The sequence below is a fragment of the Castor canadensis genome, chromosome 2 (genome assembly GCF_047511655.1).
Source record: "Castor canadensis chromosome 2, mCasCan1.hap1v2, whole genome shotgun sequence".
In the NCBI taxonomy this organism is placed as follows: Eukaryota; Metazoa; Chordata; class Mammalia; order Rodentia; family Castoridae; genus Castor; species Castor canadensis.
The window spans coordinates 147,962,123-147,981,376 of NC_133387.1; the positions used below are offsets into that span (position 1 = coordinate 147,962,123).

The following is a 19,254-nucleotide window of genomic DNA, read 5'->3' on the forward strand; positions in this document are numbered from 1 at the left end:
TCAAAGAAAAATTTTAATGAGAAAAAGGCCCTTTATATTTATGCTATATATTTTCTATCTTTTGGTCTTCAGTCCTTTGTTTAGGTCTGAATTTCCATCTAGTATCTTTTTTCTACTTGAAGAAGGGTTTTTAATGTTCTTACAGTGTAGACCTCCTAGAGACAATTTTTTTCAGCTTTTGTTTTTCTTAAAAGGTTTTTTTTGTTGTTGTTTGTTTTCAAGCAGTTTGTTCTATTGCCCATGCTGGCCCAGAACTCTTGAGTTCAAGTGATCCTCTCAACTTAGCCTCCTGGAGGAAGGTTATGCCAGGTGTGTACCTCAGTGTCCAGTCCAGCTTAAAACAATCTTTAATTAGCTCTGGATTTTTTTGCGTGTGTATGTTTGTGGGGGACTAGGGTTTGAACTCAGGGCTTTGCACTTGCAAAGCCAGGTGCTCTACCACTTGAGCAACACATCCAGTCCTAACTCACTTTGCTTTTGAAAATTATTTTCACATAATATAGAATCCCAGTTCAACAGATTTAAAAAAAAAAAACATACTTTGAAGATGTTCTGTGTCTTCTGGTTTACACTTGTAATGGGCAACCAATTAACTGCACATATTTTTGATTCTGAAAATAAGTTTATCTTCTTTTCTTTGCTTTTATGACTTCTTCATTTTCAGATTGTTTCCAATAACTTAATTATACTCTACCCTGGTATGTCTTTGTGTTTATCTTGCTTAAATTTCATTCAGCTTCTTGGACCATAGATTTAAACTTTAATTCTAGTATGAAAACAGCACTTTTAGGATGGAACCCTCATTTAATGAAATAGAGATTATGGAAAAAACAGTTCAGGGAAAAGGATGCACTGGTGGTGGAATCAGCAAACAAACTTGGACATTAGATCATGACTCCTATTAGATAAGATTTTTACCAAAAGTGAAAATGGCTTCACTCTTTTGTTGTTTTTGTGTTTTGTTTCTTGAAACAGGATCTCGATATGTAGCCCAGGATAGCCTGGAACTCACAATCCTCCTGCTTCTACCTCCCAAGTGCGAGAATCATCACCTCACCTAGCTTTCTACTTTAACTACTATCAAAGTTTTCAAACATTCTGATTAGTGTTCTCTATATATCCCATGCTACCTTAGAAAACAAATAAGGAAAAAGTATTCCTTCCTTTTTCTGGCATGGGGAGGGGGGCGGGTTAAGACTGGAGTTTGAACTCAGGGCTTCATGCTTGGCAAATTAGGAACTCTACTGCTTGAGCCACACCTTTTATCCATTTTGCTCTGGTTATTTTGGAGATGGGATCTTGTAAACTATTTGCCTGGGCTGGCCTCAAACCACCATTCTCCTGGTATCAGCTTCCCAAGAAGCTAGAATGACAGGTGTGAGCCACCAGTACTCAGCACAAGTATTCTTGATTAGTTATAAGACTTCTTTACGTTGGAATAGTTAGAGCAGCTTTTGAGTTTCTCTCTTTGCTTTAGTTGTCTTCTAAGAAAATGAACTTCTGTTTTCAACTGCAGAAACTTCTTTTAGCCAAAGTATTCTGATAGTTTTTCTTCCTTCTCACTCATGTACACTTAAATTTTTTTTTAAAAATTGGCATCTTGTCTCCCTTGAATTTCAGTTATTTTAGAACTGCATAGTTCTATTCTTCATTATCTTTTGAGTGTGCTCACTCAACTGTTGACTTCTACAGTTAAATTAATTTGCTCTTAAGCCTATCCATTAAATTTTTCACTAGGAATAATGTAGTTCTTCTGAGTTCTAAAGGATCCATTGACTCTTTTATCACTCCTACTCTTCTCTTTGTGTTCATCACAATTTTCTTTAATTCTCTGAACATATTAATGATAGTTGTTTTAAAGCTCTTGTCTATTAATGCCTGTAAGTTTTGGTTCTGTTTCTATAAGGATGGTTTTTCTATTGTTTTTAGATCACATTTTTCAGTTTCTTATCATCCAGTACTATTCTTTTAATACTGGATATTATGCAGGATACATTGATGAGGATATGGATATTCTGTCTTCTTTCAACAAGTATTACTGAGCTTTTTTCTAACAGCAAGCAAACTCATTTAAAAATGACCTTGACTTTTTTGAGGTATGTTTTTCTGCTTGCTTTGGGCAGGTATGAAGTAGCCTCTACTCTATGACTAGCTTAGCCCTATTCCTATCATGGTTTTGAGGCTCTACCAAGTACAACTTTTGATAGTTATTCAGTTCATAGATTCATCAGTAATTTATCTTTCAGCATTTCCTCATAGAATCTCACCCTGAGCAGGTATAGTTTAGAAATCAGCAGCAAGTTCTCAAAGAGCTCAGTCCTGTACTGTCCATTCCCCAATGTTTGAATATAATGTTTCTTATACTGTATTATGGTCAGTTTCCTAGCAGTAGTACTGCAGGAGGCCTAGTTAGATACTGTTTACTCCATCACAGCTGTTAAAGGAAATCTGTACTCTATGAGTTTCTAAATTTTCATTTTAGACTTTAATCTATATGACATAAAGACATCCATCTTTACTCCTTACAAACATAAACATTTTTTTCTGGTCATTAATTTGAGATTACATGTACCACATAACAAAGTTTATGTTATGTATGGCTCTGCTCCTGAGCAACTGATTTCATTCCTCTAGTCACTTTGTTCATCTCTGTGCTAATATCACACACTCAGTTATTATAGGAAGGCTTAATACTGTCTAGGGTAAATCCTTCCTCCTGCTCACCACCTTTAGATGGGCCCTATTTCTTCTTTAGACATTTAGTATAACAGGATAAAAGCAGGGAGAAATGGGGAAAATGGGGAGAAACATTTCCTGATACCCTGTAGGAAATGAGAGTAAAACACTTCCCTATTTCTTCTTATTCCTTACTTTCCATATAACATTTTAGACCTATCAAGTGTTAATAATCCTATTATAATTTGTATTGTAATAGCATTGAATCTATAAATCAACATGGATAAAAACTAACATTTTATGATATTAAATATTGTTTTCCATTAACATGTATATTCCTCCATTTATTTAAAATCAATCTTTAATATTTCTTATATACAGTTTTATGATTTTTCTTATATAGGTCTTAAAATTCTTTTTTACATTCTGAAATATGTGATATTCTCTGATTTTACTATGAATGCTATCCTCTCATATTTCTGGTAGTCAACTGCTGAAATAAATAAATGCAACCTACTTTTATATATTAACATTACATCGAGCCACTCTACTAAACTCTATCATATTTAGCAATCTAAATCTCATTCCCTCTATCCATACAATGCTCACTCCTTTGCACAAGCTACTATCCCTTCAACTGAGTAACCTCAATAAAATCTCATTAGTTTACAACATTCCAGTTTTGCACCCTGCACCTGAGTTAAAGATTCTTGTCTGGGCTGGGGTCATGCCTCAAGTGGTACAACACCTGCCTAGCAAGCACAAGTTCAAACCTCAGTACCATAAATAACTGTCTGATCTTTCTACCTGTGTAGGCTTTCCATGTACTTACTTACTTTTCCTCTTTCTTGAAATATTCTTTCCAACTCTTCACGGCTAACCTAACTCCTGCTTATTAGTTTCTGATTATTACCAAAGCTTCCAAAGCTAGGTTAGCAACTCCTCTTGTGTGCAGAATAACATCCTGTACTCAATCGTCTTCAATATCTTACTACCCTGAATTGTTTCTTTATATAACGAGTTAAACTATAAGCTTTTTGAGAACAATCCTTCATTATAATCTCCAACTCTTCCCAGAACCTACCACATTTTGTCACATATGACAGATCAATAGTTATTTGATGAGAATAAAATCTCATGTAATACTCCAACAATCCTCCTGAAATAGAATTGTGTATGCTATTCTGCAGATCAAGAAATAGCTCTGGGGCTGCAAGTATAGCTCAGTGGTAAAGCACTTGTATAGCATGTGCAAGACCAAGTTCAATCCCCTGCACCAAAAGAAAAAAAATTTATCTAACTACAACTATGCACAGCTCAAAAAAACATTACCCTACCAGTTTTAGAAAGGATGTACAAATTAAATGACAAATGTTTTATCATAGGAGAAAAATTATTTTCATTTTGAATTTATAGTCTAACTATGACTATAACTTTGGTCACCTATGACTAAAATTTTTTAAAAGGTCAAATGGCAAAAAAAAAAAAAACCTACTTACAACTAAAATATAATTTAACTGAGATTAATTAAATTAATCCTACTGGGATTTTTATTAGGGTGAACAACCACCCAGGTTTGTCAAGGGACATAAGACTTTCAGTGTTAAAACTGGTGAATACAGGGCATGTGGCACATGCCTACCCAGCACTTGGAAAGTTGAGCAGGAGGATTACAAGTTTCAGGCTAGCCTGAACTACATAGTAAGACTCTGTCTCTTAAAAACACATATACCTGGGAAGCACTTAAGCAAAACAGGGCAAGTAAAGTGACCATATATTAATACTATTACAAATACTTTTATTTATCTAAAACACAAGTTCAGATTCAGTATTTTATTGTGAAATATGTAAAACAGAGTATATTTTGGACATTTTAATTCACACAGACCTGTATTCCAATCTCAGCACCATCTCTTTGCAAGTTACTAGGCCTATTTGAGCATTAAAAAAAAAAGTCAGTATTTCACCAAAGTGGCATAAATGCAGAAACACATACCAACATTCATTTCCATTTCTGAAATGTGAACTAGTGTCAAAATCCTTACCTGTGTTACTTCCTCTACACCAGTCATCTGGTACTTCCTCATCCTTTCAAATACTGAATGATCTGCACAGCCCCCTGGTGGACCATATTTATGAGGGTAGTCTAAAGCACAAAGAAGAAATAGTGTTACTGCTATATGTTTAGATATAACTAATTATACTAAACGTGAAAAATTAACTGTCATAACAAAAAAGTCACAAGTGACTATTGAGCACCTATAAGAAAGACATTATGATAGACATCTTAATTTTAAAACATGGCAGTTCCCTCCCTCAATAAAAATAACCAGTCTCTATAGCTTTCTGTCTATGGGTGATATGTGAATTCTAAATCAGGATAATAATCATTCTTTACTCTGGATTTAACTTTCCCAACCTTTACTACTTAAGATAAATATAGCATCTTAAGACTGTAATTTACTACCTCATTTTGTAGTTTATAACTTTTCCTTCAGACACATTAAATTTCCTATGCTGCAAATGTACAAAGCTTCCTCAACTTGAACTATAGCTAAACTAATATTATAACTTGGGGGTTGAATTCCTTGTATGAACACCAACTGGCCTCAAGAAAATTTACCTAGAAACATGTTCCATGACATGATAAAAGTAGGTTGAATTTAAATTTATTGAGTGTATAATTTAAATGAATGCTTTACAAATAATTAACTATTTTATCATTTGTTTTCTGTTCATAAGCAGTGATTAATTTATCTTTAAAACTGAATTGGTTATATTTTCAACTAACTGTTCAATTCAGTAATCATTTAAATAAATACTTATTCTACTTTCTCAAAGTTCTACATACTTCTTTCTTGTTAACGTCCTCCTTAGTGTGTCAACATATTTTAAAATCTAATCTAGAAACCATAATTGAGAACTGCAAAATAAAATACAAGACATGGGTATGAGAGGAAACACTGAAAAACCCTAAGCTTATACATGCAATACACTAAAATACATGCAACGCAGGTAATGTCATCTAGAACTTAATGCATATGCTGGTTTAACTATTTCATTTGAAATACTACTTAAATACTACAATAGAAATCTGTACTGGCAGGTAGGAAGAGGTATGAGTTATGGACACTACACCCTACACTGATGTAACAGTTCTGATTTACTTTATCAGAAGTCAAGAATTTAAGCAGCTATTAAAGTTAACCAGTAAATGTGAAAAGCATAATTAAAATACCTTTTAGTTATGAGGTATTTTAACCCCACATGTACACGACGATTTGGGAAAGATCATAAATGAGTGCTAAAAACATCAGGCTGAAGATGTGAAGGAACACAATATTCAGTCCTCTGAAAATACCACCTCACAGATGACTTATTAGTTATAAAGGGGAAAGGCCCCTTTGGGCCAAAGAGATACAGTGATTACTATACTTCATTTACCAGGTGATTAAATCCCGCATTACCAATAGTCGGACAGCCTGATATTATGGCCTCCTGGCATGATGGAGTAAGAAATATCTAGCTTCACCTAATGTAGTATGTTAACTGAACTTAATCATGAGTAAACACCCAAACACACTGAGAATGAGCGACATTTTGTAAGTCACTGACCTAAACTAGGAAAAAAAGGCATGTCATTAAAAAATAGAAAATTCAAGAACTAGGGGTGAGAGAGCCTGTTATACATTAAGACACTAAAAGAGACATAATAAACAAATGCAAAAAAAGAATTTTATGACATAAGAGAAATCTTATAGAATGTATATTAAATTATATTTTAAATTAATGATATGTTTAATATTACAGCTATTTAGTCAATTACACTGGATGAGATCAATTTATCCGCTTTTCAAAATTCTCCAGTGAAGTTTTATGCCAGCAACCTACTTCCAAGGGATATACCTCAGAGGCAGAGGGCTTGCCTACCATGCCTGAGGCCCTGGGTTCAATCTTCAGGACAGAAGAAAAAAACAACATTCCCCAAAGTATATATACTAGGATGCAAAATGTTAGAAATTAGCAAATCTCAGGGATGGCTATATATGTTCTTTGGGCAACTACTCTTTTTTGTAGGTTTGAAACTCAAAACTGTAGAATCTATGAAACAAATTCAAATGATTTTGAAGTAGAAAACCAACACTACTGAACTGCAGGTAAGAAAAATCTAATATATTTACTCCTTTACTGTTTCAAACATTGGTTATGGAAAAGCAAGAATGCATACCATCCAATACGTACTTAATATCCTACCACAAAGGCTAAAAAGTTTTAAAATACAGTATGCCAAATTTTTCAATCCTTATCTTTTTTGGTAGATTTGGGATGTTTTCACCACAATGCCTTCTTCTGCTAGTAATTTTAACCTGAAAATGTCCAAATGAAGTTTGCTCAGCTTCTGACAGAACGTAGCTTGCCTGGACTGCCAGCTGATGAAGTTCTTCCATGCCAAGAATACTCAATTCAATCATGGGGCATACTCACAGACAAATACAGACACATAAGCGCACTCACACTGAAATTCCATGTTCAGTTAGACAGACTAGATCCCTTCCTTGGAATTTTTCCAGTTATTTTAAATATTATGTAGTACCAGTTCAGTTTGATTAGTAATTTACACTTGAGCATTTTGTGCTATTTTGCCCTAGTACTGGGACAGTTCAGCTCCAGTGCTTCTTTGATTAGTTTTTCATTAAATCATAGATAAGAAAATGTTTTCTTTCTTACAAGACATTACTGTATGTGATAATGAAACCTGCTTCTGGCTCGGGCAGTGACTACACAATTAAGTAAAAAAAGGCTCTGACACATAAAACATTTGACCATACATAGAAAAAGGATGCAACCAATTCATGTATTTTCAAATTTTTACTTTTATCTCTATTCCAGTGTGATAAGCAAATAAATTATAATTCAATTGCTATGTTATGTTATTTTTTTCCTTTATGAGTCAGTGTGTGGTGCCTTAATTTAGATTTGTTAGAATACAGTCAATATTTACGTAACTAAGAACCCATTTCAATATTTACCTTAGGCTAACGTAGGCTCAATGAAAAAAGCATATTTAACACTATTTGATGAAATTCTTATAGAACTGAATTAGATACTTTCCTCCAAAGAACTAAGTCTAACTACTGATTTAATTTATCATGAAGTTTCTTAAGCCATCTTCGTAACTTCTCTCTCACACCTGTGTGTGAGATACAATAGCACATACTTGATCCTACTCCCAAATAAACAATAACTGACTTAGACTTTCCAAAGAAAAGCTCCATGATTAAACCACTTATAGCCAATTTTCCCCATCTACATGGGGACATTACCTATTTTCCCCATCCCTCAGACCTCACTACCACCAAAATCTAAATTTGTTTGTTTGTTTTGTTTTTAAAAAAGCATATACCCGGGTATGGATAGGTAGGAATAATCTTGTTAACCAAAAATATGTAACTCTCCCAAAGGTCCCCTCATACCAGCACATCACTTACCTACCCAGTTTTTTTAGAAAACAATTTTTTTTTTATTTCCAAAGATTTTATTTGAAAAAAAAAAAAACCCAAAAACAATTTCAGTTAGTCATTGACCAAATATGTTCCTCACTATCCTGGGCAAAAATCTATCAATTAAATTCCTTAGCTTCCTTTCCAAATTAGTTATAACATGGAACCAGGTTCTAACTAAAGGAACCTGAGCAGGAGAATAACTAGCCATGACCTTCCAGGGTCTTTTCTTTAGAATGGCTGGTAGAAAACAGCCTAGGAATAGGAGAATAGTATGGGCACAAAATAAGGGAACCAGTATTCCTGAATTACTTCTTGAAGAAAATCTGCCTGATAGGGAATACCGCATTAGACCTGATGAGGAATGAGCTGTATGTGTTTTCTGCCACTGAATGCTGAGGCTGTCTGACATTACAGTTAGCATTTCCTTAATTCATGGTGAAAACATCTGTTAAGGAGAATAATAGAATTCATCAAAGGCTCCCTACTGTAGAAAATACAAAAAGATTCTTGGCCCGTCATATTATAAATAATTTTAAGCTGCCAGCATTTGGGAGGCTGAGGCAGGAGGATCCTGAGTTGGAGGCCAGCCTTACCTACACAGTAAGTTCAAGGCTAGCACAGACTACATAGCTAGCAAGACCTGTTCCCCTTACCTCATCTCCCCCCCACAAAAAAATACTTTAGTAATATTAATATTATTCTCTGAATATTTTCATTTGTAACTAGTTTTTCACCCATCCAAAGACAAAAGTTTTTGCCAAAAAAACCTATCAGGCAAATAGTTAGGTGAAGTCTGATAAATTGCAGGAATTATTTCTACAGAGAGAAGCTTACAGACTGCACAACACCCAGGTTAGATATTTTGGGTGCTTACAGAAATACTGTCATTTTTCAAAACAGTTTTTCAAAGCAGGATTTACTCAATGTTAGATTTTTAGTTTCAGAAAGCAGTAAGCTGTGAAGCTCATTAGTAGTCTAGTTATAGTCCACCATATAACTAGTATGTCAAAACAACATTTTCTGCTTTCACATATAATTTAGTTCAACCAATATACTTAGAGATATCTCTGTTGTTATGTCTTGTATTTTTCAAACTTGAGAAGTAATTCTATAAGTAATCTAAATGTGACAGAAATGAGGATTTACTTTTATTCAAAGCATATAATGAAATATATTTTTAATTTGCTCCTACACAGACCCAAAACACTATTATAAAATATTTCTGGAAAAGAAAGAATTTTATAGTTTCCATACACTTGAATGATTACTTTCTTTTTTTCTTTTTAATGGTGCTGGGGATTAAACCCAGGGCCTTGCACTTACAAGCAACCACTCTACCACTTGAGCTTAGCTGCCAACCCTTTTGGTTTTGTTTTACAGAATGGGTCTCACTAAGTTTACCTAGGTAGGCCTCAAACTTGTGATCTTCTTGCCTCAGCCTCCCAAGTACCTGAGATTACAGGTATACACCACTATGCCCAGGTCCACTTTTAACAATTTCACGTGTATGACAGTTTACTGAACATCTTAGTAAATACTAAATTTAGAAATGGAACAAAAATACCCCCATTTTAAACAACTGTAACATCACTGATGTACATGTCTGATTCATGTATTATCGACAATCACTACTGTATAGTATCCTGATAATATAAAAACTTCCCAGATATCATAATACTAAACATGTTAATATTCTATTGTTGGATTTGGACCATAATCCTAAAAGACACAATTTCAAATGCCAAAATCCCAAAGGATCAAAATCTCTAAAGTCTCAAATATCTCCAAAAGGGCTCAATGTATGGCTCAAGCAGTAGAGCGTCTGCCAAGCAAGCTCAAGGCCCTGAGTTCAAACCCCAGTACCACCAAAAGAAAATAAACTATCTCTGAAGATCTAAATATCCTGAAAATATAATTCTGGAAAAATATTTTCCACATTTTTCTTTAAAAACATTTATTTACATTTTTAAAGAGGCTTTATTTGAGAAATATAAAGACTTGACAGAACATGTATTAAGCCACTTTATGCAATAACATAGATAACAAAACACACATCCCTGCAAGTATAAACATTTGGATACGCTAATGGCAATCACTCATATATAACAGTTATGAGCAGATATTCCTAAAGAAATATGTCAAAAAGCAAAATATGTATAAGGACATATCCCTATACTTGGTAATTTTGTGCACACAAATTACTAACTGCAGTTAGTTGACATACCATGACAGACAACCCAAATCTTTTGATGAGATCCATCAAAAACCACAATGGGCCACCATTATATATGAAGTCACCTCAAGAATCAAGTGTTCAAAAAAATTAATCTTTCATAAATGCAGATGTTACAAAAAGGACACCTCTTCATTTAATGAGTAAGTTTCAATGTTTTTACATGTATATGCAATGCTTATAAACAAAGCCAACATTCTAATAATGTACTTTCTTGGAGTCAAATTCAAAAAAAAACAAAAAACAAAAAAGAATGCATAAAACCAATTTGAACTCCTAATCTAAAATTCTTCAGAAATACATACCTCAAGTACTGGAAAGAATGAAAAGATGAGCATAGCAAATTATAAAAAAATTAATGCAGATAATTTAAAATAGCGGAAAAACTTTAAAGGAAGAAAAAACCTAAAGTAAATTAAACACATGAAAAAGTATGTTACCGGCATAGATTAGCCAACTGCAGAGGTAGGGGAGTTTCATTAACATTAACTATATTTTGAAGTCTTGCATAGCGAGGAATAGTTAACTATTTTTCTTTTAGTGCACAGTTTATATTCATCTTCTATATGGTGTAACTCCTTTTCAACCTCTTCTATGATTTAATATACACAGACATGAGTAATCCCTATTAAGTTTCCCCATCTCTGTGCCATGTTTCTATGTTGTTTTGGAAATCAGAAATCCATCCCACGTGCACTCGTACACCAACCATAAAACTGACAGAAACAATACAGGTGATCAAATAGCAACAACATCACCTAAGAATCTTCTTATACTACAGCATACATATTTTCAAACCAATCCAGTAATGTCACTGGCTTCTTCCAGCAAATAATCCTTGAATTCATTAGAAGTTCCTGGAATTTCCTCAGCTGGAATGCCATGCAGACAAATGACACAGTTCTAAGCTGAAGTTTTCAATGATGCCATATGGTATGGCCAATCCCTTCTCTACAGTTCAGCTTTCTGCCCCACTTACATAGCTCCCCCACCATAGAAATTGCACTTAGGGGGGATTTCAGATTTCAGAATATCAATATCTCAAATTTTAATCTCTTGGGACTGTAATTTCTGAGGTTTTTTGGGGGGATTGGGGGAAAAGAGGAGAGGGAGAATAGTCTTGCTAATGTTGTCCAGGCTGGCTTCAAATTTCTAGGTTCAAATGATCCGTCTCCCTCAGCCTCTAGAGTAACTGTGTACTACTATTACTACTAACTACTACTACTACTACTGCTACTACTACTACTACTCCTGGTTTATGTGATTTTTTTTTTTTTTAGATTTTAAGGGACTTAAGGCATTTTTGCCTTTAGGAGATTATAATATTTGGAACTGAATCTTGAGGTTATGAGCAGCACTGGTTATCATCAAGATATTAGTATTTTAACATTAAAATTAATCAAATAATGTCTAGTGGTTATCTCATAAAACATACTTGATATTTATATACATAAACACATGTATGTATAACACTGTGTATATACTTGATATTAAGTAGATTTCTACCACTCCTTCACAGAGAAGTCAAACACATGCCAGTGTTCAAAGTAACATCATGTTATCATACAGGCTTCTATCAATGGAATTTGACAAGAAACAAGTAGCTTTATTTTCAGATCTTGATTCACAACGCCTTTAACATCAGCCATCACAATTTTTAATGATCCCAACATTCATGCTGATGATCCTTCCAATATACTCTGATCTTTTCTCCAATAATCTTTTACTACTCAGCTTCTCATTTCTATGGTTATGCTTTTCAACTTGCTGTTACTGATAAACTAAATCACTTCATAATCCTACCTTCTGTCCACCACTATCTTTTCAGCACACTCCTTCTAGATACCAATAATCATTCAACATCAAGTAAGAACCTTCAATATACCAACGCTTCCACCTTGCTCATTGTCTTTCACTGAATTATTTTTCTGCTCCTTATTCAGCTGAAATCCCATAGCTGATTATTATTATAATTACTCCACTGTATTCACCTTCAAATCCCTTGTCCCCTAACCAAACCCTTGACACTCAACAGAAGCGTGCTTAAATACATACAACTCTACTTACAACTTGACAGCTACATGTGGCTGTAGAGAACTGGTAACTATGACTTTTCAAAAGTCAAGATCTATAACCTCAAGCAGTTCCTTAATGGCCCTGACAATCACACCAGGCAGTCCTCACTTGACCATAGTAGCACTGGCCAGAAAACTGATCCTGCAAGCTTTTGAAACTATGCATAGTGGTCTCAATAATCAATGGGAAAAAAATTACAATGCTTCTATGACTTTTAAAACCATTTTGAAAACATGAAAGCTTTCTGGTTATTAAAACTCTATGGCTGAACCTATGGTTATTAAAACTCTATGAAACTATACTAGAACATTAAGCTATGGTTATTAATGTACAGGGAAATGAGACTATATAATTAAAATTTATTTAGTACACTGCAATTTTAAAATCAACATCAACATCAACATTAGTGCTTAAGGAAAAACAAAAAAGATTTGCGCTTAAGAGCTGGGCCCTGGTGGCTCATAGTCTATAATCCTAGCTACTTGGGAGGCTGAGATCAGGAGGACTGCAGTTCAAGGCCCACCCAGGCAAATAGTTCATGAGGTCCTCCCCCAACCTCCAAAATAACGAGAGCGAAATGGACTGGAGGTGTAGCTCAAACAGTAGAGTATCTGCTTTGCAAGTGCGAAGCCCTGAGTTCAAACCCAGGTCCAAAAAAAAAAAGATTAATATTTAGAAAGATTTAATATCTTATTTCCTTGTAAACTGCATTTTACATACCTTAAATTAAACAATAAATTCCTTTTGAAAGTTTGATATTTAGGGTTAAAAAAATTCCAAAGCCACAAAACACTATTATATGCTGTCAAATTCTTCAAACTCTCTTAATAGAAAAAAAAGAGGTTAAGAATAAAATTTCTGCTATATACTTCCAAAACTTCTAAAAGGGCCCATTTTTCCTGGTCACAACATTAACTATAAAAATGGACAATGACATTTTCTCTCTGAAATTACTGACAATATAATCCTCATTTCTAGAAAAAGCCTTTGTTCAACAAATGAATAAGCCCTCATTGAGATGCAAAATCATAGGATGTACTGTGGTTCCCCTGAAAAGGCCAAACAGCATATTCTTTCAACAAAGAATGAGTCATGGGTGTAGAATACTCAGCCTGTTTAAAACAAAGATCAGCCTTAGATCTACTGCCTTTCTTCCAGTCTCTCTGCATGCAAACTTCTTGTTTTTGTTTTATTGTAGGAAGCACAAATATAAATAAATAACACACATACCATGACACCACCTCAAACAGGAAATAGTTCTATTTAACTCTCAATCACTGAGTCCATGGAAGGGTAGTATTTACAGTTTTGATCTTCTGCCCAACACTACTCCCAGCAAGACACCTTTCCCTCCACATGACCAGCAGGTTAAATGGGAACTTAACTGCAAGATCAGGCCTTGATTCTGACACCAATAGTCACCAGGAGCCGTAATCTCTCCAATAACCATTCTCACAAGGTCATTAGTATAAAATCAGTTATTGAACTGTGTTGTAATAAACATGAAAGACTGACTTTTAGCTCCAATTATCCCCACATAGGCAATCCCTATCCCTACTATACATAGTCCAAAATATTTTCTCTACTTTTTCTATAATTAATTACTAATAAAACTTCAATCTAAAATATAAATTTCTTGGTAAATATGTCTATCCTTCTGTAAAATCAATAATAATACCAAAAATAAAGAACTCTTAGCTGCCGTAGCGGCTCACACCTATAAACCCAGCTACTCAAAAAGCAGAAATCAGGAGAATCACAGTTTGAGGCCAGGCCAAACAAAACGTTCACAAAACCCCATCTTAACCAACGAACGCTGGACATAGTCATCCTAGCTACATAGGAAGAATAAGTAGGACAGGCCAGGAGCCGGTCACACCTGTAATCCTACCTATTCAGAAAGCGGAGATCAGGAGGAGTACAGTTCATGGCCAACCCAGGCAAAAAGCAAGACCCTACCTCAAAAATACCCAGCACACACACAAAATAAAACAGGAATGACTCAAGAGATAGAATGACTGCCCAGCAAGTATGAGGCTCTGGGTTGAAACCCCAGTACTGCCAAAAAGAAAAAAGGAGAGAAAGAGTAAATAGGGCCCTATTTGAAAAATACAAAGGTAAAGGGCCTGGGGCATGGCTCAAATGGTAGAGCACCTGCCTAGTAAATCAACACTCTTAGTTCAAACCCCAACACAGTCCAACCCCAAAAAACTTAGCTTTCTCCATTTTTTTAATCTTCACTGTAATTGCCTTTAATACTATTATTATTACTATTACATCCTTCAACTTTCATCAAACTACTCTGGGGGTGTAGCTCAGTGGTAAAGTACATGCTCAGGACAGCATAAAAATGAAAATAAAAACACCCAAAAATCTAGTCTCAGCTAACTTAGAATATACAGGGGGAAAAAAAAAAAAGCACTGGAGTAGAAACCAACAGACACAGATTCTTGTCATTTGTACCTCATACAAGTTAGTCAGGACTTTTTAAAATTTGTATTTATATATTTAATTGTCAAATGAAAGTTGAATACATTCTTGATACAACATTATGACTGTATGTATGCATACCTGTGTATCGCTTACCACAATCATTGCAGTACCAGTGTTTGAACTCGGCTTTTGTACTTGCTAAGGCATTATATTACTTGAGCCATGCCACTAGCCCTATTTAAGACTTAAAGCTTCAGCTTTCATTATGTTTTGGGGAGGCGGCACTAGGGTTTGAACTCAAGGCCTGCACTTGCTAGGCAGGCACTATACTACTATAGCCATGTCCCCAGCCCACTTTTCATTATTTTTAAACTGTGAGGTTTGAGTTCTAGTGCAATACTAAAATTGTAGAATTCTATTGAATTCAGCTGTATGTCAATCTTCTGCTTTACCTACAAACAACTCTATTGTCCATGAACAGATTACAGCCTAAGTATGATGAAAAAACAATATCACCATGTAAAATGCCCTGATTATTAAAATATATAGCGTTGTGAAGTCTTAATTCAAAGCTTTCAAATTCATTCTTCTTATTAACAAATCAAATGTTCACAAACTAACCTATTTCTAAACTCAAACACTTCATTTCAAAGTGTATTGAAAACTATACTTAAAACTGTATTATAGACCAGGGATTTATGCCTGTGATCCTAGCTACTTGGGAGACAGAGATTAGGAGGATCAAAGTTCAAGGCCAGCCCAGGCAAATAGTTTGCAAGACCCTATCTCAAAAATACCCACCACAAAAAAGGGCTGGCAAGTGGCTCAAGTGAGAGAGTACCTGCATAGCAAGCATGAGGCCCTGAATTCAAATCCCAGTGCCACCAAATAATAATAATAATAATAATAATAATAATAATAATAAGGTGCATCATAACTACAATATCTATATTGTACAATGAAGTCAATTTCTGATTCAAATCAGATGAAAATGAATTTCCAAATATAATTTTACTTTCTAGGATGACTTTCAAAGTTATCTTGTAACATAAAAGCTTTGTTATTTTTAAATAATATTTCAAAATGATGCACAGTATTTCATTGTAGCTAAAATACTTTAAAATAAAAATGCGTATGAACGAACAAATATACACACATAATCAAAAAAAGGTCTTTTTTTTTGTTGTGAACTATTTTTCCCACAGTTTTATTAATAGACTTAAGGAAGCTACTTAGCAAATGGAATCATTAAATGAATTTTGTTTTGTTTTTAATACCAGTATAAATGCATTTTTAAAGCCATTTAATATTTTGAATATTCACAAAGATATTTTGTCATAGTTAAAACACTCCAGCATATTGTATGAATTACCAGTAAGTCTGCACATTTAAATGTGCAGATTAAAATTTATATGTAAAAGGCTGTTATAGAAAAAGATTAAAGGGAAGCATAAAATCTTCTTGTTAAGGGTCCACATGTGGTGGTGGGGGGGGAGTAAATGTAAAAATGATAAAAGGAGAAAAGAAATAAATTAAACACAAAAAAAAAGAAATAAAGAGGTAGTATGATCAAAATATATAATAGAATGTATAGAAATACCACAATGAAACCTCCCACATTATATAATTAATATGCACAATAAAAGTGAGGGTAAAAAGAAAAAAATTAATTAATAAATGAATTCAAAGGATAAAAAAAAAGGGTTCACAACAGTCACACCTGTCTATACTAACAGTAAAAGCAGCAGAATCTCCTACACATGAACAGTTCAAAAAAGTCTTGATGTAAAACTTTCTCAACTTGTGTCCTAGTTATAGAAAGTTTCTGACTGTGTAATATGAAAAGGCTAGGCAAATTTTCTCCAAATCTCACTAAAAAGAATTAAAGCTCTTACTATCTCTTTTTATCTGATTTTTCTTTATCCTTCTTTTTTTTTTTTGAGACAGTGTCTCACTATGTAACCCAGGTTGGCCTCAAACTGGCAGTCCTCAGGCCTCAGCTTCCTAAGGGCTGTGATTTCAGGTGTGTGCCACCAACCTGGCTTCTTTTTATCTGATTTTGAAGCATCTTACATTTCTAATTAAATATTATTTAAAAATAACTATCATCTCTCATGGTCTTATCAACTTTTCTGCCAGTGAGGTGTTTGGAGAAATTAATTTATATTTCCTAGAGATTAACTCAGAAAAAAAGCAAAGATGGTATCAAAAAATATTTCTAAATCTTTTTATTTCTTTCAAATATTGTCACTGTGCTTAAATAAGTATTAAGATAAAGGATGCTGAGGACATGGCTCAATTAGCAGAGTGCTTGTCTAGCAAGCACAAGGTCTTGGATTCAAGCACTAGTACATAAAAAGCAAAAAGCTTAATTTTCAGCAAGTAAAGCATGGAAATTAAATCAGACAGCAGGGAGTAGAAATTATCTAACACACCTGTACACACTGAGAGTTCTGAAGTCACAGACCCTAATAGTCTAATATTGATTGTTAATCACAGTACTCTACAGCTCAACATTTCTATAGCATGTCACAACTTGAAATACATAAGCAGATTCCCAAGCTCCAGACTGGACCTAAATAGGCAAGAAAACTTTTAAAGGCACTTTTCAGAATTTCATCTTATGAATGATATGAACAATGCTATTTATCACCAATACTTTCCAATTCAATTCCTTCTTCCACCTTTTCCAACTTCCCACAGTGTCACAAAAAGTTGCAAGCCTTAGTAAATGCCAAAACTCATTCACGCTAGCAACTTCAAAAACACAACATGGAATTATCTAGTTTTTTAAAGATAAGCTTCTAAAAATGAAGAGGCTTCTACATGAATGAGGCTTCTATCTTGAAAAGGTAAAATAAAAAGTTTAACAATCTTAATTTTAAGAAATTAGAGGTCTTCCCACTGGAGCACAAAGAAAAAGAGAGACAAGTATAGTTGTGGTTAACCCTCATGCTGACAGTAGGAGGCACAGGCAAATTCAAGCTCTCTGATATTTCCTGTACCACACTTGAATAAATAACAAATTTAAAATGAAAAGAATAAACACAAATATACTTATTCTGTAGAATTAGATATTTAATTTAAAAATTTTTTAATTCAGAGATTAAGTATTTCTACGAAATACAGCACAGAAAAATTACTTAGACCTTTGCCTCTCAGATAGGTAGTACACAAAAGGGTGCAAGTGAGATAAAGGGGCCCCTGGAAACCTCCATGATGACCTTTCTGTGACCTTAAAGGGTGAAAAGAAGAAAAAACAGGACAGACTAGAATGAGGACACTATGAGGATTAGGACACCACCAATCATAATGTTGCAGGGACAGCCAACCAAAATGCTGGTTTCTATATACCTAATTAGCATAGAGATTAAACAACGCCCTGGAAAAAATAGTAAAAACTTCAGACCACACCACTTCTCGAGCACCCTCTCTTGGGACAACCCCCCCCCCTCCAAACTCTGAGGGTTCTATTCTCCCTCTTTCCACTTTTTTATCTCAATAAACTCTCCTGTTTTACTCATTCTCCTTGACCCTGAAGTTCATTCTCTGGCTTCCTGAGACAAGAATTTAGAACTCCAACCCTCCCTCTGGCTAAACACCTGAGCCAGCAAAGTTAAGTGGAGGCTCTCAGTCCTGCACAAATCTCTGTTTCACATGGGTACATGATTAAAACTAATGATTCAAAGCAATAATAGTCAGACATTCTTACAGAATGTAAGACTGTTTCTCTAAGTTTCTTCAAAATACTGTGTCAGGGGCAGAGTATTAAGTGGCATTCTTACCTTGTCATAACTGTTCACACTTCTACATCCTAGGAGAGAGTACTTTTACTACCTCAATACAGAATTGAACAAGTGTGAATTTTAAGCTGGTAACTATATGTAGTTATCACTATCACATCTAACTAGGTATCAAAGCACCTGGAGAAGTTATTAAATATTTTTGCTAAAAAAGTGTCGCTATGTTCTGAAACAGCTTTAGAAGTATTCCCTAAGGTTCTCCAGAATAACAGTGTCATTCTATACAGCCTACAGCTGCAAAAACAATATTGAGGAACATGGCCAAATTCTCATCAGAAGTCCCACCCAAGGTTGGCTTTTCCCCTACTAATTGCTTGCTTCTAGTGAGAATGACACATACAGGACACCAACTTCACTTAGGCATAGACACAGCAATATAAACAAACATACAGTTCTTTAACTGTGAAAAGAAATTACTAGCACATAAGGAAATTATGAGACAAAAATAACATACATTAAAAGGCATACTTGTCTTTTAATTTGTTGTAAAATAAAACACCTATTGCTACTGGCCATGGTGGTTAGGGCA

The 19,254-nt window shown here is 34.4% G+C and overlaps 1 protein-coding gene across 2 annotated transcripts in view; it reads right to left on the reverse strand.

Annotated features, from left to right (window-relative positions):
• The window catches only part of Adam10 (ADAM metallopeptidase domain 10), a 141,773-nt gene that overhangs the window by 59,032 nt on the left and 63,487 nt on the right, over window positions 1–19,254 (reverse strand). For both annotated transcript variants that reach the window (XM_020168723.2, XM_074066064.1), the window contains exon 5: window positions 4,722–4,822. In XM_020168723.2, coding sequence (XP_020024312.2) covers window positions 4,722–4,822 — 101 coding nt within the window. The remainder of the gene's footprint in view (window positions 1–4,721; window positions 4,823–19,254) is intronic.